The 22379-nt window shown below is 38.1% G+C and overlaps 1 protein-coding gene across 2 annotated transcripts in view; it reads right to left on the bottom strand.

The window, feature by feature from the left end:
• Positions 1-22379, bottom strand: part of ANOS1 (anosmin 1) — a 135348-nt gene that overhangs the window by 5618 nt on the left and 107351 nt on the right. For both annotated transcript variants that reach the window (XM_063147910.1, XM_063147911.1), the window contains 4 exons: positions 6244-6338; positions 3658-3829; positions 2231-2451; positions 477-618 (listed from right to left, as the gene is read on the bottom strand). In XM_063147910.1, the coding sequence (XP_063003980.1) occupies positions 477-618; positions 2231-2451; positions 3658-3829; positions 6244-6338 (630 nt within the window). The remainder of the gene's footprint in view (positions 1-476; positions 619-2230; positions 2452-3657; positions 3830-6243; positions 6339-22379) is intronic.

Below are 22379 nucleotides of genomic sequence, written 5' to 3'. Positions count from 1 at the left end.
AATTGTATTTTTTATTTGGCTTTGCAACACTGAGCTGTATTTTTCAGAAACACATGAAGTGCTGGAAATAGCCATTAAGAGGTTTGCCTTGCTTTAGAAATATGTTTAAGCTCTAGCTATGCTGGACTGAGCGAACCCAGAAAAATCTAATCTTGAAAGCTACGTAATCACTCCAGGCTGCACCTGGAGGACAGACCAACTTTGAATCCCAAGGGCTATAGGCATAAGCCAAAGATCTGTGGCTGCAACAAATGGCAAATGTTAGACCACACAAACTGATTGAGAGAAAGATTTGATTTGCTGATGGACAGTCATCAAGGGAAAAAAGCCAGTATTTTCACACAGCTTAAGTTTATGGAATGCTATTGGAATCAGTAAAAGCTCTAAGGCTTGAGAAAGGTTTCCACTCTTCACATGTGGAAGACTGAAATTCTGTAACATGTCATGACCACATTTCAGAGGAGGTCAGTGCTTACTGTGGGGTGCAAACGGAGGAAGGTCGGGCGTGCGGAAGGATTTGATCGTGGCTGGCCCTTCCCCTCCAGTCGTCAGCACCTGAACTTCCAAGCGGTACAGCATGGAGGGCCTCAGGTTGGGCACAGTGAGGATGTAGTGATCCTAAAATTAAACACATCCCTTCAATTCTCAGGCCATTGGAAAATAAAACACAGCTGCTCTGCTCACACACACCAGTGGTTTAAACAGGTACTATCACTGTCAGCAGCCACAAATTATTTTCATAGAATTTCGTTAAAAGGATTTAACGTATGCATCACTTTGTTGAGCGAGTGTGTTTCAAATTTTTTGTCTGCCAGTCCCTTTGAACAGACACATTTTTAACCATAATACTATGGTTTCATGTGTACAAGGTCCAAGTTGTTACAGACTTTTATAGAAAGTGTGCTGATCACTTTCCATAAAAAGCTGATATGCCTATCACTAAAAAACGAATCAAAATGTATTTTCCTAACCATTCCTTTTAACAAACATGTTCATTACATAAACTGGTTTTTATTTTGGATTTGCAAGTGGATTCTACTAATTGGTAATTTAAGTAGTAGTGGCTGGCCTGGGGCCACTTCTGCAGCTTGTGGGAAAAAAAGGGTGACCACACTAATTTCAGATTTGTCCCAATTACACCATAAGAATTTGCCTTCTGCTCTTAAGGCATCATTTACAGCAGGACGGATTCACTTTTCACTGCTCCATACCTTTTGTGGTCACTTAGACATGTGCTAAATAATTTCAAAGTAATTTCATAGAAACTTTCACATGGGAATACATCTAGCTAAAGACTCACAGACATTAAGGCATCAGAAGTTATTCATCTAAAACAAAATCAAAACTACAAATCATCTGCATTAAGTTGGAAGAAATCACTCTTCTTATTCTAAGCTGCAAAGGCCCAGGCCCAGGAAGGGGATAGCTGGAAAAGTGATGCTGGACAGTGAGGGCAGCAGGGTGTTCCTGCCACCAGCCAGGCTGGTCTGGCCAGGAATCCACAGGACAGGTGATTCAGGTTGGCACTGTAGCTGCCCCATGAGGGGAAGCCAAAGCACAACGTGGGAATAACTTTGGTCATTCCTGTGGGATAATTTGCTGCTACTGCCAGAGCAGACAGTAAAAGGGAAAGGAAGAGAGAAAAAGTGGGGGGAAACATGTTTTTCTGGCAAATTAGCACATATTCTGAGATGGGATTGCCTTTAACAGACCTGGCTGAAGCTGTTCCAAATCATATAAAATCCTGCATGGGCAGGGCAGAGAGAGGAGTGCACGCATTGCACTTGTACACTCACTCTGCTCATCCAGCAACTCCAGCAGTTGGGCCCTGTGCAAATCAGCCCTGATTGTGTAAATACTACATTTTCAGTCAGAGTGAATGGTCCTTGGTATAAATGCCCTAAATCTTGGTGGTTTCTGAGGGACAGAAGACACTATTTCAGCTCAAATCAGAGGCTTCTGCAAGTTAGCCAGGTGCTAAAAATAGACAGATACATATAGTGATAGATAATTAAAGGCATCTCCAGGCTCTACAGTTTAAAATGTTTGATGTATCATCAAGAAGAGTAGCTATGCTTTGTATCTCCATCAAGGAGGAAAAATTAATTCCTTCTCCAGCTTACCTGCAGAACCAGTGTTTGACATCTGTATCACCACTAAACATTACAAATGAGGCACAGACACACAAACTTAGGGAGCCACTGGCAAAAGAAAGTAACAGACAACTTACTGCTGGCAGTATCTGTGACTGGGAAATGATGCTGTTGGGCAAACTGTTCTGCCGGCTCTCTGTGGTCACTTCTGCCCAAGTGACCTGAAACCCTGTCATGGGCTGGTGAAGGTCTGCCTTAGATATCTTCCAGGAAAAATGGCCAGTGATGTTACCTTCCTGAACAATGAAAGATGCAGACAGATTCTCGGGTTTGGCCAACACTTTGGGTAGAACTGGCACTACAAATTTGGAAAGCAAAAAAAGATAAGCTGAACTCTTACAGATAATCTTGAATAATATTCATTTCATTTCCGAAATCAAGGTCAGGCAGAGTTTTATTTCTATTGTTATACACGATGCAGTCAGCTTTCTACCATCACATTTTCAGTGTTAACCAAAAACCTGTTTGATATATTCCACTCACATTTGGGGCCAAATTTAAACTTCAGATAAAATGCTCTCAGCTGCAGGTACAGAAAAGAAAGCTACAGCATGTGAAGACCTAAGTGCCTCAGTCACAGGGAGCCATTCTCCTGCTCCTCGTGTTTCAGAATAGCTGAACTCAGACAGGAAGTTCTGGGGCCACAAGAAAATGCACAGGGTAGCACAGAACTCCATAATTCAGCCAAAGAGTAAAATTTATGCACTAAAACTGTAGTACAAGTTGACAGGGCACTCTGATTAGGGGAAGTTATACCTGAGTTACAGTTGCCCAGGAAGGCTGTAATGCTGGGAACTGTCAGGACAGGCATTAAGGAAATGGCAGTGAAGGCCAGCAGGGTTCTGGGTGACTTATGGAGCCTGAGGGTACCCTTGGGAACAGGAGGGACCCAAGGTGAGAGGGCTTCCCTCCAACCAGAGAGAGAGGTATCCACACCTGGCAGTGCAAAGCCATGGCTGACCTGAGCCAGGACCAGCTGACCACAGAAATCCTCTCCAACTAATATATCCATAATTCTGCAACTTCCAGAGCCCTCTAGTTACACATTGTGACAATGCTGGAAAAGATTAGAGGGCCTCTATTTCTTATTTGAGAGCAGAATTAACCTAAGCAAAATCAAACTGGAAAAACAGCTTGCATCTGCAGCAAAACATTAAAAAGATGGGTCATACCACCATAATCATGTTTACAGTTATCTTCCATCATTATAATAAATACAATGGGGAACCATTCTTCCTTACGAAAAAGAAAAAAAACACAACCATGCCATTACAGATATTTTTGTATGTCCACTACGATTACTCTTAATTGACAAAACAGTAATAATGTACTAGCCAAAATCAATGCTGTTGTGTATTTCTGTTGATTTTCACATAAGCATTAGTGATATTTTTATTTGTTTTAAATCTCTCATTTTCTATCCTAAAACTGCTTTTTAAGACTCTCTTTTGGTGATTATAAATGCTTTTGGTACTATTTGGTAGTTCTGCAGATCTTGCCTTACCTCCTTCAGCAGGACAATTAATATGCTTGTGCTTTTTTTCTTTAAATGCAGAGCAAGGTGGGGTAACAAAGAAAGTACTCTCAGCCTTAAAACGACCTTTAGATTTTGCAGGAAGAACAGTTACTTTGTATTTGCAAGAAAATGACAGGTCCTTCAGAATAATGTAGTTTTCCTACAACAAGAAAAACAAAAAGATCACATGCTGAAAATAGAGCCCAAAGGAAAAAAATATGAACAAATTGAAAAATAACTTTGGCAAAAGATTAAAAGTTCTCTCCACAAAAACATTTTCCTGGATGCTTAACACATGCCAATGTGGTTTTAACTCAGAGAAGAAAGCAAGTATTGTCAATGTCATGATTATTTTCAGTAGTAAAATATATTTGTATGGTATTTGAATATGTCCTTCAATTCTACACAGTTCCTTCGACACACGGCATCAAAGCAACTGACTTCTAATATTTAGAACAGTCTCTGTGAATGATGGCAGTGGGGGTAGCAATGGGAGGATATAAATGCTAATCGAATTAAATAAATGTAAGAAAGCTGAGTTAAGCTGCTGTAAATGACAGGCTTCATCTATGTTTAACTTTTTAAAAGCACATTTAAAGTCAGCATTGCATTATGGATGCATATTTTTCCACTTGAGTACATTAAGTACTTCTATATTCTTATCAGGAAGAAAAACTCCACAGCTAAATACAAAGCAGAAGTCTCTATTTAAGGACAATGAGTGGAGAAGAAAACTTTACACAAAGTGTAAGTGCCCTTCTAAATTCTTTGCATTGCCTGAAGTACTTTTGAAAATTACAGTCTGAAAGCTTTAACACAAATCATATACGGAAAAAAAATGTTTGATTGGTTGGCTTTTATCCTGAAAAAAATCCCTAATAATATGTTACTGGCTAAGGTCAAAAGTCTTTTGCTACCTTTTAGATCTCTAATTCCCTTCAGAATCTCTAATTTCCCAGGTTCTTCTGCATAACTCCCTCTTTTTTCTAATTGCAAATTAGTCCAACCTTTGCTTGGAAGGTCATTTTCACGGGACATACAAACTGGGCTGAGACTGGACTCTGACTTCCACCTGATGGGAGAGTGCTCCAACAGGTTTGATCTCTCCTTAAAATTGGGACAGGACTATTTTTATTTATCATGACAGATTGGATGAATTACCATAAAATGACTAGAAATAAGGAAATGACTGGAAATAAATTCATTAATCCCACAATGCATTTGGACAGATGTCCAAACAGTCTTTCCTGACCTCTAGTGGAAATGAACTTCTTAAATGTTGTTTCTCCTATCTCCATAACATTATGTCAAAGTCATTTTTTAAATCCACCTCTGTCACAGACATCTTTTCATTAAAATCCTTTCGTTAGGATTTTTCCTGCTGAAGCTGAGAAGTTTCAGCAACAAAGTGTAAGCAGTGGTTATCTGCTGCTGTGGAATGCAACAGGTGGATCCGTGATTGGTCTCCTGTGGATGTTTGGATTTACTGACCACTCATGGCAAAGCTGGGTCTCGCTCTCTGCTGAGACACGGACCTTTGTTATTCCTTCTTTTCTATCTTAGCTTAGCTAGCCTTCTGAGAACTTTTCCTTCTATTTCTTTTAGTATAGTCATAATGTAATATATATCATAAAAGAATAAATCAAGCCTTCTGAACATGAGGTCAACATTCTCGCCTCTCTCTTCATCCTGCAACCCTTGTGACCACTGTCACACACCTCTAATTTGTTCTTTGCTGACCCCATGAAGCAGTAAATCTTATAAACTAACACCATCCTGTATGAGAAATCATGTCTTTTGATTTACTCCTTTACATGACATTAACATCCCTGAATTGATGGGGTAGTACAGATCAGGGTAAGAAGGAAAGGTGAATTGTGATTTTGTCCATTTTGCATAACAGACTAAACCAATTCTGATGCACTAATCACAAACTCTGTTGTTCAAATAATGTGTTATAGAGACAGATGACACTAGATTGCCATCAAATTGAGTAGGAAATACTGCCACTGCAATATATATTTGGGCTGCCATGTACTTACATGGAGCTTTTCCCCCCATCTGATATCTGTCTGACTTCCAGATTTAATATCCAGCATTTGTCACCAACAGTTCTTCTTTTCTTATCTATTATTCTCCTCAGGGAGAATAATCACCTGAAACTCATCTGCATGTCTAAAAGAAAACCTGATTTATTAATTACTATTATTACTGTTCAGTATTTGCACTGTGCTAAAGTCTTACATTATTAATTGCAGATAAAGCTCAGTGTTCTATATCATGTAGAGATATAGAAGTACTTAGTTAAGAAGTTTGTCTGGTCTCATTTTCTGAATAACAACAAAAATAAATAATATATTTAAGTCTAGTGTGTATTTAGGAAATCCAAGAAACCCAAAACCAGTCCAGAGACATAATTTTTATCTTTTGCCAAAGAGGAACATAAAAAAGAAAGCATCCTTACTGATCTAACAAACAGGGTAAAACACATTTTGTGTTATGTTACAGAACTATCCTTTCTCTTGCTGCCTAGGAACTACTCAGAGTCAAGCAGAGGGCTCAAAGGAGACTTACATAAGTCAGCTCTGTTACTTTCCTAAGTCCTTTGGTGTCATTGTGTGCACAGGACTCCAGTAACCAGTGAACCTGGAATTGATTCATGCTGATATCTAAATGATATAAAAAGAGAGGAAAAGACATATAAGTTTGTTTTCACCAAAAGACATAAAGTACATTTTCACCATTGCAACTCTTCTGGCTTCTCTGGATAAAAACAGAAGGAATTTTAAGTATTGTAGAGTTGGTAATTCCTCACTAAGCAATCTTTAATATAATGGAGAAAATATGATACACCAATGAAATTTAAACCTTGTATCAGCTAAAGGAGATAAAAAGTGAAATTTCATTTTCAGATATGTTACCATATGCTGCTTACATTAAAAAAAAAAGAATCTAAACTGAGCATTAAAAAAAATAATCTCAATGCTGCTACTTCTAATCATCCTGCAAATACTGAGACAGACTTGGTGTCAACTGCCTGACTGTTTATATTGTTAGAGCATTGCAATACTGCTGCCTGGCACTGCTTGAGAATTCTGTGCCTGAAAATATGAAAATATGCCTGTAAATCCCCAAGCTTTCTTCTTTCAGGATATGCCATAAAACCTTTAGTTCAGTATCTGTCCAAATAAAATTCTAGTCTTGATTCTTATGAGTAATGCTGAAGGCTTAAGTTTACTCCCATTTAAATCAATGACAAAACTTGCTGCAGTATCAACAGTATAAGCTTTCAACTTATTTTCAGCTCTTCTAGCTTTTTGTCTAATAATGCCTGAATAAGGAAGAAAAACAAAGAGAAAAAATAATTGACAAAAGAAGGAAAACATTAGGTAGTGCAAGTAGTTCCTGACATTTTTCTGGATTTCATTCTCTATATAGGGGATGCAAAATTATGCAAAATTATGTAATTATTAATTAGCTTGGTATGACAGAATCACTAATGTGCCTGACTGTGGGTTTCAGGAGGGAAAACAAATGTCTCTGATGCCTTAAGGGCTGATCTGGTACTAGACTGCTATGAGCAGTCTAGATTCAGAAGAAAAGGATTGTAAACTAAAGAGAAAATTACTATTGTAGGAAAATAGCTGAAATGGCCCCTTGAAATAGGTTTTTGCAGTAGCTGTTCTTCATAATAACATATATGCTAATTATTTTTGCAATTTCTTTAGAAACAATACTTCTTTCAAAAAGAAATCCATTAAAAAGTACATTTCCTGCTTTGTGATTGTTCCCTCTAATTTAAAATAAATAAAGAAATGGATGTGCTTTTGCTTATCTCTTCAAGTTTCCCCACTTGATGTGCCTACTGGATGAAGACAAAAACTCACAGTGCATTTGGTTCATCTGATTTCATATATTCCAGTTGATTCTTTTATCAAATATCACCTGCTCAATGATCTTTAAGATCTCTTCTGACCCAAACTATTCTATCATTCTCTGATTATTTTAAACTTTCTTCATGGGTGGACTGCTCTTTGCAAAGCTACAAAATGTGTATTTTTGCTTGTAATACTTTTCACTTGAAATCTAGAAATAAATCACTCTCCTCTGGCTAAACATTTATCCAAGCCAATTAAACCTTGTAATTGTCCAGCAGTGAGGGATTGGATAAAACACATCTCTAGGATAAGTCACAAAATACCACTACATGGGCAGCTGGGAAAAGACAAATCCCAAGCATAAGACCTTAGAAGAGCTCAGCATTCAGATATATTGGTGTAGAGGTTTACTGGGCCTCTGCTCAGAAATGTAATTCAAGGTAGAATCACAGAACCATCAAAGGGTTTGGTTTGGAAAAGACTTTGAGGATCCTTCAGTTCCAACCCCCTGCCATGGGCAGGGACACCTCCCACCAGACCAGGTTGCTCAATGCAACCATACAGCCTAGCCCTGTACACTGCCTGGGAAGGGAAAAAATATTTATTTCCAGCTACTGCCACATTGGAATCCTCTTGTATTTTCAAGCAGGTCCACATGCATTAATTATGTGAGCTTCTGCTCCCAGACAGTTCTTCTCTTCCTGCCTTCCTACTTCTTTCCTGCATTAGCAAACCCTTAGTAACCCACTTGTAAACACCTGCGGTTTCTGATAACTTCTCTACTTGAAGAAAACAAAAATAGGTTAAAGAAGAATATAGAAAATTAGAAATTCATTTTAAAAACCTATCAGCTTGTACTGTGTACGTAGGGTGAAGTTTTCTTAATTCTTTTCCTGATTTTATTTGAGCTAATGAATCTTAAATTTGATAGTATTCTGGTAGTCTGATAACAACATACACTGAAATAACGGGATTTTTTAAATTTTCAGTGAGTAAGTAGACATTATCTGAAAAAGGTTTTTGTATCACATGTACAAGTACATCAGCTGTTATAAACTGGAAGGCATCATGTCAGCCAGCAAGACTAAAACTTCTTCAGTTCTCACCTCTGTATTTATGATTGCTGCTATCTAAAAAAATAGAAGATACACAGGTTAAATGCCATGTGTTAAAAAAGAGAAATGTAAAAATAATTTACAACAAACCCCCTCCAATTTTCTCATTTTAAAAAAATCTGTCCTGTCAGTGTCTAAAGCCTGACTAATACTGTGCAATATAACAGAATAAAGTATGAAATACAATAAGGAAGTAGCTACTTCTTGAGACAGAAACTTTTTAAAAACAGGGAAAGGCGGGAACTTTTGTGATTAAATAAAGCTAGAACCCTGAAAAAGTCAAAGTGTATATGCATGCATGAAGTATGCACATGAAATGACAAGATTGCTTAAGAAATTACCTTTAATATTTTTAAAACCAAAAGAAGACAAAATGAATGAAATTATCTAAAAAGTCCAATCAGAAGCTGAGAAAAATTATTAGAATATGCTTTTGTCTCATAAAGTTGCTCATCAAGATCATTATTCTAAAGTTTTATGAAACATTAAAAAGCTGATTTTGTATTTATCACACATGCAAAAGAAAAGCCTCTCCCAGCCTCCTTTCAGCAATCTCACACTGTCCTACTGAGATCACTACTATAATTTTATTTAGATTTTTGGGTTTAGCTGTCCAATGCACACTGAGGGATGGGTAATGGATGAGCTCCAGCTGCACCCAGCTGAATGTCAGCCCCTGCCACCAGAGCCCAGGGCTCTGGATCCAGCTCAGCAAAGGTTCACACACTGAGCTCACAGCCACAACTTTCTCCAAAAAGCCATCTGAGTAGTTAATACGAACAGAATATTCATTACCTAATGGGACTGGTTTTGGAGAGTTTTATCAGAAAACTCAGCCATTCCTTCTATAATAAGTACAAAACACTGTCAAGAAATTGCCAGACTGCTTCAGTCTGCCTCCCTGGTATTTCAGATGTCACAGTATCAAGCTCTTTCTGAATATCTGGAGTTTTCTTGATTCTAAATTTTCAATTATGAGTCTTTATAGAGCTTTTCAACTTCATTGTTCTCATGGTTACAATGTCTATCATTCGATACTAGAAATAATGATGCTTGCACAAACAGCAAGCATTCGTATTCCCCAGAACTCAAAATATTTGTATAGAAATAGTGAACCTGAAGGACATAATAAGTATTAGCACTTATTTCAGCAGCTCTAAGATTGTGAAATTAGTCAACAAAATAGCCACTTAAGTACAAACAGCTGACTGCTTATTCAAATAATTTATTTTAAATTTATATCAATAGAAAAAAAAAAGGCAATCCAGGACAATTGCTTTAAAAACCTCTTAATGATACTGACATTGAAACTATCTCCACATGCCCAAGCTAAAGATTTTTAGGTCTGTAAGACAAATGCACATAACTAATCTTTTCAAATAAACTAATAGTTGAGGTTAATTACTATGACTGTGATTTTTAAAGTAGATTTTCTGAAGTATAAATTGACTTTCTAGACTTAAGAAAAATGGCTGTACAGACACCACATGATCATGTTCTTAAAATCCCATGCACTCTTAGCTCTTTTGCTCAACAAGGGTATGCAGCTAACTTTGTTGGTCAGAAATCTTACATCTCTAATTAGAAATTTATGGCTCAAGGAATGCTTTAAAGCATGTTTTGTTTTTTTTTTAATTTACCCCAAACTGCCTTTATTTTCACATGAGTAACTCCACTAAGCTCTCTATCAATAGTGTTTACAAAGATGATCTTCATCAGATTTTTGTGCTTTCTCCCCCTCCCCAATTTAAATGCTTTAGTTCAATTTTAATAAAAACAAATAAATGAACTTTTGATTTTTCTGGATGGAAAATGTGCATTTATTCTATATCTTCAAGCTGTAAAAACAGCTGAAAATTCTACTAATGCCAATGCCAACTACATGTGTTTGCCACTTGGAAAACTTCAGGTTCATATGCAATATTTAAGCATCTTAAATTGATAGACCTCAACATAGACTAAGCCAAGGCTGCACAAAAGTTATTAGGAATACTAAATCACCTCCCCACAGAATTTAAAGCTCTGAGTATCATTCAAAACAACAATCCAACAAAATTTCAGGTAATTCTGCAAGTTCTCCTAAATGGAACTTCTGGTTTAAATGGTCCTATATTTTATTTAAAATAAACTACATCTTAAAGGTTTTTTCTTTTATTTTTCTCATCTTTTTCAACCTCTTCCATGTTTCTGTTTTGTACAAATACATTGCTGCTGAATAATTTCATCTAATGTGGTTTCTTTTTTTTTACCATGCTACTGCAGACAGCTACTTTCTCTGCCTCAAATACTTTTTCTCCTTTATATTGCAGTTACTGTTCCAGGAGAGTGCCAAATTGACTCTTGCAAGGAGCTGAAGCTTTGTACCCGAAAAACTGGCATAGCAGGGGCATTTCAGCAGTGAAATTTGCTCATGCAGCCCAACATCATCAATATGGAGCCACCCCAGAAAACCAGCTAAGCAGAGATTTTATTTATTTCTTTGTATCCTGCGATCCACAGCAAGAAAACTGCAGCAGACTGTGTCAGGAACTGGGGCGAATTCTGCCACTGGTGTGCTTGAGGTCTTTAGGCAAAGTACGTCATGGCTCCTTATCTCTGTTCCACCCTGTCAAGTGGTGAAAATGATAACAGTGTGTGTTGTAGAAGTATTTCAGCTCTTGCATGTTATTCTGATGTGGGTCTCTACTATTTGGTAGAAAAATGCCAATTAATACCAGCTGTGACAGCACTATTATGCAGGCAACTAAATTACAAAAAACTTGTTAGAAGGAAAATCAAATGGGATTTGCTGGAAAACAAGGTTTCACAGCAGAATTGTTCAGCAACAGCAGCTCAAATTAAGGTTTAATTACAATAAAAATGTCTGGCATCAATAAACATGGCAACATCAAGGCGATTTCTGCATCATGACAGGATTGAAAGTAATTAACATGCAGAGTCTGATAGATTTTCCCATTAGAATAAAAAAAGGTATAAAAGTAAATTTTATAAAATAAGACGTATGAAAACCTTTATCTGCTAGCATAAAATCAGTAATTTAATACAAATAACCAGCAGCTTTGAAATAAGTATTTCATTTAAAAAAAAAAAAAGTTTTGTACTTTTTGTCGCAATACCTCAACAAACTGACTCCCTCCAAAATATTTACACGTAATTAATATGCTAACTGTATGTCAAAAGGAGCTGTTATCAAAGCTTGGAAGATAATGAGCCATATGTAAACCTGTTGTCTTCATTCAAATTTCTTCAAACAGAATGCCATAAGGAGGATGAAATATCTCTGAACCTATTGAGCAAGAAAATTATTAAAATAATTTGTTTTGCGTGCAGCTAAAACTTTATTATATTTTGTTAGTTCTGATATTTCATCTAGCAAACCACAATGATATTTTTTGACATGTTTTTTTGTTTTTCTTTGCATACTGGCGAGATTGTTCTTACAAGCTTCTGAGAACAGGGGCCATTATTCAACAAAGCACTTGGGCATATGAATAGTTGTGTTAACTTCAGTAGTTAAGGGTAGCTAAAGCATCAGGGCAGAAAATTTAGATAGAACCTAGCAAAAACAAGACACTAATGATCATCAAAACTGTGGTTAAAAGAAGGTCTTGAACATGTCTTTGATGGTCTTAGACTAATAGGAAGAAAGACATATAAAAAAATTAAGTGATTTCCTTTCTGAATTACGTGTCCTGCAGCATTACTTCTCTAAAAATAGGCTAGAGCAAGGGGAAAATATTTTATATTTAATATCACAACACAGGGCAGAATCTGCTCAGGGCACATGAAGTACATGCCTCAGTATCTACAAGCTTGATTAACTGATTCTACTGTAAAGTCATAGTGTGATTTTTCAGAGCTCTGCATAAATCCTGCGTCAGTATAGCATCCAGGAAAAAATATTTACCTCACTGTATTGAATGGCAAAATTGTAGCAATGGTAAATGGTGAAATTAATGATGCCTTGCATAAATCAAAAGATATTATCAACTATGAAGTGCTTAAACACTTGTACAAATCAAAGGCTTCCTGAAGAAATGCTCCTGCTCTTTCTCCTCCCAGTACATAACCCTCTTTACAGATGGGCATCTATTACAACCCAGCACTTACTCCAACCCACCACCCCAGCAGAAGGATGAGCAGCAGTGTCTGCCCTGCAGCAGCACTTGCCTGCATTTCCACACCACAAACTAGAAAGGAAATATTTGAGATTAATGTGATGAAGTGTCTGCTGCTCTCTCAGCCTCACGTTCATCTGTTTATTGGACAAATATTGTTTTCCATGTCTACACAGACATCTAATATATGCAGTTTACCATCAATGCTTTTTCCTGATGAAATTCAGTTGCTGGAGAGGTGCTGAAAAATATGCAGGGAAGGCTGAAATATGGACAAAATCAAAGTGAACAAATGAAGCAGTGTTATTTACTACTAGTTCCTTCAGTTTTGAAGACATGATTAGTGTGAAGTGATTCACATTGTATTTTTTACATTTAAATAACAGCATGATGTAATATCAGTTTGGGAAGAGATACTTCAGTGTACTGCAGAGAAGCAAAATATGATCTCAGTCAGTAGTAGATCATAACATTTATTCATTACTTCATATACTGGTTCATGAGCCATTGTGTTACTCTGATTCATGGTGTCCAACATTTGCAATCTGAATCTAATGATAGGACAAGAAGAAATAATATAATAAGAAGTACTATTTTACTCATGGTACTTTAGCAAATGCAAAATGAGGTAAACGCAATTTACCTCCAACTAATGTTAAAATGCTGTACTAATGTGCTTATGTATTGAAAGTCTCTCTGCACTCCCCTTTTCCTTGTAAAAACCACTTGTTTTGTCACAGGTGTTTTAGGTAAGTTCTCTTGAAAAAAAATAAATTATAACAGCTCTGTGTCTTTTGCTTCCTCTGCATTGATTCACCTGATGGTGTAAAAAAAAGAAAATTCAAAGTTTTGTTTGGTTATGAAATTCACAGTACTCGTGACACCTCTTGAGAAAAAAAGCTTTTTAATAATCACCTATTCAAGCAGTATGTTAAAAAATAACACCAAAACCTTCAGCTGACATTTAAACTTCACTCAACAAACAGTTCTTAAGAAGACAAACCATACTGTTTCCTGCTCTTACATGGAATATAAGCAGTTTCGATTAAATTACGAAGATTTTGTTTCTCACGTTATGCCATTTAAAACAAACTTTCTTTCTACAGAACACATTCTTTGTATAATAGAACAGTAAGCCTTTCCAAAAATGATATTAACAATTACTGTGTAATTTAAAGACAGGCCTGAGACACAGTATTTATGTCCATATCTGGACCTAGGAAGCCTCAAGGTTTGAAGATGTTTATATTGAGGGATTTAAGCCTGGGATCATCTCTAAGCCGGATTACCTCTACCCTTACTTATTTTCCCACACACAACATCCTATACAAAGCGAGTTCAACAGTATCTCATTCTGGTTTTCCATTACAAGGAAATTTGCCTCTTGTAAGCTCCAAGTCTCACAATAGCTGCTTGTAGCCTGAATAGAGGCTTTCTACATTATTCCCTCATAGCTAGATTTTCAAAGCTAGCTAAGCATCCCAGACCTGAATTTAATGGAAAAGAAAAAAAACCCAAACAAACAAATCCAAGGCTCACCAAGGTTATACATACACTGAAAATGCCACCAGGTATTCTACCATTAACTTTAGACTTCTGTTTAACTTTGAAAAATAATTTAGACAAGCAGACTGTGTAAGTTTACTGTATTGGGGGTAAGTAATCTTGGAATCTCACCCAATTCCTGAGCCAAAGTACAGACTCATCTTGCCCCTAATTCCACAGTGGGAAGAGAGGCAGGGATGGACCAGCTACTCCCTTCTCTCTCAGACCTCACGCAAAAGCCATACATGGGTAGGTTTGCATGCAGTGATCCATGGAGTTCCAAAACTGGACTTTCCTGATATGCATTATGGAACATCATACCAGGATGTTGCTTTGCTGAACTGGTATTCAAAAAATTTACGACATTATTCTGCAGCTTCTACATCTGCAGTTTAAGATTCATGTGTCTACGAGAAACAGAATACAGCAAAACCAGGTTAAATATCTATAAAATCATGTGCATACAGACAAGGTAAACAGAGCAAGAATTAAGATTCATATAAATGTGGAAGAGTTGGCTCCAAGACAAAAAAATAAAAGTGGTTCTACATGGAATGAGCACATAAAACTCAGGAACTCCATCACTCAGGATGTTTCAGACACCCTGAATCTTGGTGACTCTCATAGGACACTGGATATTATTGTGAAGATAAATTCATCAGAAGTGAATAAATACAGTGAAATCACATTGGGTTCAGGAATTTTGACTACCTAGAAGTTGTCTGAAGCTGGGACAGTAATATGCAGAAATGCTGTTACACTCTTGCCCTATTCTTATGTTCCTTTGGAGTGGCTTTTGGCCACTGCCAAGGACAGAACACCTGTTGGGTGGGATCTTTGGTCTAGACTACTATGGATATTTTTGCATCTAGTTTATGGTCACAGGAGCAAAAGAAACTGACATTAACATCTCATTATCAGCATCAGCTGCATATATGGGTCATCTTAAAAATTAGATTATAATTTCAGTTTCAGAAACTGTTTTTTCTGGTTTCTTTTCCTCCAACTCTACCTAGTCCTTCAAATAGTCCCGTTTCCTTCTCCTATTTGTAGTGTTTATGAGACTGGTTTTATGGCCACCTTATAAACCAGCTAATTAAAAATAGAGATTAAAAAGATGCACGTGGAGGAAAATTGACCCAGTTTACAAGAGGACACTCATTAGTTTAAACCACTTTCACCATAAGGATGATGACTCCCCGCTGACAGGTTAACCTGCCCTGGATCAAAAGATCAATGCTTCATCCAGAACTTAGGCAGGCTAAGAGAGCACTCATGAGCAGTTATTAGCCCATAGCACATGAGAAGCATCCTGTAAACTGCTGAACCTCAGTACCTTTTACTCACAGCAGGAATGGTAGGATTGCTCCAGGTATGAGAGTGTAAGCCTGTGAGACAGAGCTTTGACTTAATCTGACCTAGTGATACAGTTTGGGGAAAGGAGAGGAAGAGCTCAGCTGGTCAGAGCACGGTGCTAACAGTGCCAAGGTTGTGGGTCTGATCCCCATAAGGGCCATTCACCCAAGAGCTGGACTCAATGATCCTTCTGGGTCCCTTCCTACCCAGAATATTCTGTGATTCCATATTTGGATTGTAAAAAGCTTGCCATTTTACCCCTCAATTATGTATGCATAATGTATGCATATATATGTATGCATATATATTTATAAAAAGTACTGTGTTTGTTGTTAAAATAATTAGCTTTATAAGTTGTGTTAATACTCAGGAAGTAATTAGAAGTTGAAAAAATTGTACTAGTCAGACACAGACATATTGAAGGTACATAAAGATGCTGAAAATGTATTTTGAAAATGCATTTTTTCCTGAAGAATTAAAAATCAGGCAAGAGTTTATTAATTAGTTGGCCAGTTAATTTCTTCAGCGTCTCCAAGTGGATTAAGTCTTGATAAATGACTTTGCAATGGAATATTGGAAGTGTATCTGCAATCCAACTGCAGATGTGCATTCCAGCTAATGATGGTCTATCTTTGGATTGAACTCACAGACCAGGTAATTTGCAATTACATTTCTATTTAAACTTTTCATGTAAGTTCAAAAGAAATCAGGGTTAAATGTCTATCAGTTACTAAATTAAGAATTAAAAGAAGACTTCTTTTAAATGCATAAATTAAGGTAAATTAAAAGCACTTTCACAATGACTAAAGATGTTCTGGATTATGATTCAGGTCATACTGAGGACTTGTGCACAGCCCAAACTACATAAATTAAAAAATTAACCAATAAATGTATAAAGTGTACAAATGTACAAACCAGTCCAGTACAGCCTTCAGCAAACACCAGCCTGTTAAGTAAAATCTGTGTTCTGTGCTGTCTGTGCTCTGGGAACTCAGTGGGTAGTTCTGATTTGACTTGTGATTATTTGATTTCCTGGCAGACTTTGAATCAATTCCAATTACATTCCTGAGACTAGCAGTTGGACAAACTTGCCTCTAAATCTCTCATACCAAGAGCTTTAACCACCTACCCTGAAAGGTCTGGAGGTTTGGAAGCAAGTGCAAGGCAACAAGTAATGGTTTTCTGTTCTGCCTGTGAAATCATGAAGAAATGCACTAAACTGTGCCTTTGGAAAGACTTTCCAATATTGTCCCATTTTCAGGGGAGATGCCACTGATGTTGCCATCATTGTAAATGTAATTTTAAAACTTTTAAACTGGCCTCACTAATCAAATGCAGACTATTTGAGAATTTGAAAACCATCTGCTCTACCAAATTTTATTATTTGTGGTTGATGTTTTTCATGACTCCCACTAGTAACATTTTAAGTATTGTAAGTATTTCTATTTGGACAGAACCCAGGGTCCTATAGGCACTTCATAAAGCAAAACAAGCAGAACTGGAGACAGTCAGATGCTACCCTTTACATCCTTTTAAAAAAGGCAGAGAGAGATTTTTTTCCTGAAACTACATTAATACAAGGTAAAGGAGAAAGACAAAGTTAGGGAGGGGTAGGAACCATAGGAACCACACAGACACTTCTGACAGGATGTTCTTTTAACTCCAGAATAATTTTCCATGATAAAAAAAGCTTACAGCACTACCTATCTCCCCAGGCTCGATGCTGTGGAAGCCCATAAGATAGAGACATCTGAGTCAGGAGTAGTACATATGGAAAAGCAAATTCTGTAATATCTGCCAGTGCATTTCTAAAGAGGTGATCTAGTTGAAGAGTCCTGCGCTTAGAGCCAGCTTTACTAATTAAATCCCTAAGAAGTAATGCATATTATGCATACCCACACAATCAGCCACTGCTGAGACAAAGTCCCTGTATTCTCCTGGAAGTCTGAGGCCAATATATTAGTTTATACTTCACTATAATTAGTCAGGTCATTTTGTTGAAAGAACCATCTGAACCATAGTGATATCTTGAAGTACAAGTATTTTACTGCTGCAATATCAGTAATTAGAATATGGCCAGCTGCTCAAACACTAATCTGCCCAATGCAACAGCTAGTACCAAACCAAATAATGCTTTAGTGTTCAGCAAGTACTGCAGAATTCTTTACAGAGTAGGAGCTGGAAACTCCAACTGCCACTGAAGGATTTCTTTACCCTCAATGGCCCTACTGCCACGAGAAAGGACCATTTGAATGTGTTATCAATGGGAAAGCTTGTAGGGGGCTGAGTGAATGTGTATCTGGGGGCCTGAGTTAACTTATGTATTGTATGTATGGCAGTTGAAGATCTCTCTATTGTATTAGTGACCCCGCCCTGGTTCTAGTCATTGTAAATGGGCTGCAGCTGTGATGTCCTTGATTGGGCAGCAGCTGTAGCCCATGCAGGTGAGATAAAAGGGGGCGGGGTGGTCAGGGAGAGCCTGGGGAGAGGAGCCCTGACCGAGAAGCAGCAACACCACTGCTGGGAAGATCTGCCATGGGAAAACCATCGAGAGAAGGTACGAGGACCAGGAAATATAATTGTACAGCAATGTAAATGCAACATCTGGTGACCCCAACGTGATTAAGAACATGCAGCCACAATGACCATCGAAAGAAGGTATGGAATCCCCCGGACAGCTGCGAGCTGTGGCAGCCAGAGAGCTGGGACAGAAGATAGGACAGCTGAGAGCTGGGACTCTAAAATATAGAACATCTAGGGATTTGTGTGTGTGTTTAAAGACAGCTGCGAGCTGTGGCAGCCTGAGAGCTGGAACAGAAGATAGGACAGCTGAGAGCTGGCAGCCTGAGAGCTGGAACAGAAGAAAAGACAGCTGCGAGCTGTGGCAGCCTGGGAGCTGGGACAGATATACATATTGTAATTGTAAAGTAAGTAAAAGTAAAGGGGGAAATGTAGGGGGCTGAGTGAATGTGTATCTGGGGGCCTGAGTTAACTTATGTATTGTATGTATGGCAGTTAAAGATCTCTCTATTGTATTAGTGACCCCGCCCTGGTTCTAGTCATTGTAAATGGGCTGCAGCTGTGATGTCCTTGATTGGGCAGCAGCTGTAGCCCATGCAGGTAACCGAGATAAAAGGGGGCGGGGTGGTCAGGGAGAGCCTGGAGAGGAGCCCTGACCGAGAAGCAGCAACACCACTGCTGGGAAGATCTGCCATGGGAAAACCATCGAGAGAAGGTACGAGGCTCAGGAAATATAATTGTACAGCAATGTAAATACAACATCTGGTGACCCCGACGTGATTCGAACATGCAGCCAAGGAAAGAGAGAAAAAAGAAAAAAAAGAGGAAAAAAAAGAAGAAAAAAAAAAGAAAAAGAAAAAAAGAGGAGGATATGTATATATTCTATGTATGTATTCAAGACAGCTGCGAGCTGTGGCAGCCTGAGAGCTGGGACTACAGAAGTAAAGACAGCTGCGAGCTGTGGCAGCCTGAGAGCTGGGACTACAGAAGTAAAGACAGCTGCGAGCTGTGGCAGCCTGAGAGCTGGGACTACAGAAGTAAAGACAGCTGCGAGCTGTGGCAGCCTGAGAGCTGGGACAGATATGTATATTGTAACTGTAAAATTGGTAAAAGTAAAGGGGGAAATGTAGGGGGCTGAGTGAATGTGTATCTGGGGGCCTGAGTTAACTTATGTATTGTATGTATGGCAGTTGAAGATCTCTCTATTGTATTAGTGACCCCGCCCTGGTTCTAGTTATTGTAAATGGGCTGCAGCTGTGATGTCCTTGATTGGGCAGCAGCTGTAGCCCATGCAGGTGAGATAAAAGGGGGCGGGGTGGTCAGGGAGAGCCTGGGGAGAGGAGCCCTGACCGAGAAGCAGCAACACCACTGCTGGGAAGATCTGCCATGGGAAAACCATCGAGAGAAGGTACGAGGACCAGGAAATATAATTGTACAGCAATGTGAATACAACAAAAGCTTTCACTTCAAAACCTGCCACATGAAATACCTTATTGCAAACAAAGAGTCAGCACACACAGTCACTTCATTTATGTCCCTGAACTAAGTGAAAGTTAATTTTGTTTTCCTAAGATCTGGGTTTAAAAGCATTTGTGTTAGCTCTCTATTTGCTTTGCCATGCCTTGTATTTTATTCTTCTCAGTAATTTAATTCATTATTCTTGTTTGGTTGATTTATCAGACAATGATAGATTTTCTGCCTCTTCCTGCCTTAGGTGTTCTTTTTTCTTCTGCTTTAGCATTTACAGAAACACAAAGAAAGAAGCCTGAAGCCAAGTCTTAATGCATTTTAAATATTTGTCTTTTTAAGCAAAACCAAGAGGCAGATATATTGATTTTGAATATCTAGAGGTACTTAAAATGTTTAATTTAAACAGGGGGAAGTAAATGCACATAGACTTAATTCAAAGAAAAGGAAGCTATAGCTTTACCTGAGCAAGGAGAGTTGTATTACACTCAAATAACAGGCACTGAGAAAATAGTAGTGAAGGCAGAGTAATGACTTTAGAAAATATTGTTGTGACAAGCGCTTTGGAAAGAAATTACATTCTGATATTTTAGTGCATTATAATTATTGCAGCAAGTGATGGAAATTGATGCAGAGAGTTCATAAAAGGTGGGATTTTTTTTCTTATGTCTGTCTGGGCAAAATTTTCATATACAGATTTGCAGCAACTTGGTGGATTTTCAGCTAAGTCCAATACTCAGCTCTCTAGTTGCCCAACCACAGAAAAACAGAGAAAACTTCAGAATTTTTTATTTTCACACTTTCAGTCTTGATTACTGCACAATATACTGAGGTTCTTAATCATCCCCAGTATCCAATCACTTTAAATAGGGGTTTCAGAGTGCATCCATTTTTGGTAACAGATGGTACTCTGTGACCTCAGCAACAAGGAGTTAAAAGTGATTTGTTTAATTTTATTTCACTACTTGATGATTTCTAATTTCACACATCAAGACGGCCAAAATATCTGGCCATGAAACACATTCTACTTTTCATTTACAAAAGGGGGATTCATGCTGCTTAAGGAATGTACTGTTTCTCTAATCCCAGACCTAAGTGAAAGGCAGCAAGGAAAAGACATTTTTTCCTTCAGAAAGAAGCTATTATATTCATATACAACATGCTTTTGGATGGCTCTGTCTAGCAACATCATGTGCACTTGCTAAGTACCTTGTACTGCCTGAAGTGTGGAGGTATTTTTGCTAGCATACATCCTGAAGTGATTATTGTCACCATACCAAAGCATGCAAACTGAAAGACTATTTCAGAAAGAGCTTTATTTTAATGTAAAGTCCAGATTCTACATTCCATTCATGCCTTATGCTTACTAAAGTTAATGGGACTTAAGAAATGACACTTGAAGAACAGGCCCAGATAAGTCTTTCCTCCTTACCAAATTGTGGCACATTATGATGCATATATATGGAAATCCATCCCCTTACTCAGACTTTTATTCAAACACTGTGTTCAGTTTCTGAGTACTGATATGCAGTCACTCCTTTGCTGTATAACAAACTCAGCAATAGTTTAGTTCAATAATAGTTTGCAACGCCCCCTCTGATGCAGTTGTTGCACAGGACAGAGGCCTGATGAATTCTCTTCAGAAGGATGATATAAAACCGAGAGCTTTGGCCCTGATGGCATCACTGTGGTCCTTTCACTGCCTTCCCAGAGGCTCATCTGCAAAGTTCACTGAGGAAAACATCTTCAGTCATGGAGGAACTGTCTTTGAATAGTCAAGAGACATCACCATACCTTCTGTAAGTCATAAGGCACATTGCAATACACCTAGATGGCCTCTGCAGGTTTGTATTGATGGAGGATGGATTGAAAAAACAGTGAAAATATCTGTTACAGGGCCTTACAGACAGAACTGAATAATTTGATTTAACTTCACAGTTAGTTTGACTTTGAGCAGATGGTTGCACCAGCTGCCCTCCAGAAGTCCCTCCTGCCCATTTAAACTCTTCTATGACTGACCTATATTTAGCTCTTTAGACTGAGTAAAATGATTCAAATTCAAAAGCAAAATAGCTTCTCAGCTAAAATGGGACCAATGACAATAAAGAAATCATCTAAAACAACCTTAGGAGCATGTTTGTTTTTCTTTAAATGATATAAGCAATCCACACAGGTTTTTCCTTCTGTTTCTGTAATCTGTGGTATCCTGTGAGGCTACAGTGTTGGGACACAGTAAAAAACTCTTCTAGAGAGCCATCTTAATTTAGGAGGAAATTTTAAAAAAATTTAGAAAATCTCTGGTCTGCATAGAATATTATGACCACTGAGTTAGGAATACAATAAAAAACTGAGTAGTTATTAATATAGAAAAGTAATAATGGTTTTTACTGAGAGAAAGACTGCTGTTATAGCAGCTATTAAAGTTTTCATTACAGCTAAAAGAAACAATTTCAACATAACAAGGGCAACTGTAGGGTTGAACAAAGTTCTGTAGATTTCAGCAAAGGCAGGGTCCTGCACCTGGGGAGGAACAGCCCTCTGTGCCAGCACAGACTGGAGTGATGCTGGAAAGCAGCTCTGTGGAGCAGGAGCTGGGGGTGCTGGTGGACAACCATCTGTCCATGAGCCAGCAGTGTGTCCTGGGGGCCAGGGAGGCCAGTGGGATCCTGGGGGGCCTTAGGGAGAGCATTGCCAGCAGGGAGGGGATCCTG

The sequence above is a fragment of the Melospiza melodia genome, chromosome 2 (assembly GCF_035770615.1).
Source record: "Melospiza melodia melodia isolate bMelMel2 chromosome 2, bMelMel2.pri, whole genome shotgun sequence".
In the NCBI taxonomy this organism is placed as follows: domain Eukaryota; kingdom Metazoa; phylum Chordata; class Aves; order Passeriformes; family Passerellidae; genus Melospiza; species Melospiza melodia.
Note: the sequence above shows the minus strand (reverse complement) of the source record. Positions and strands in the feature narration are given on the sequence as shown.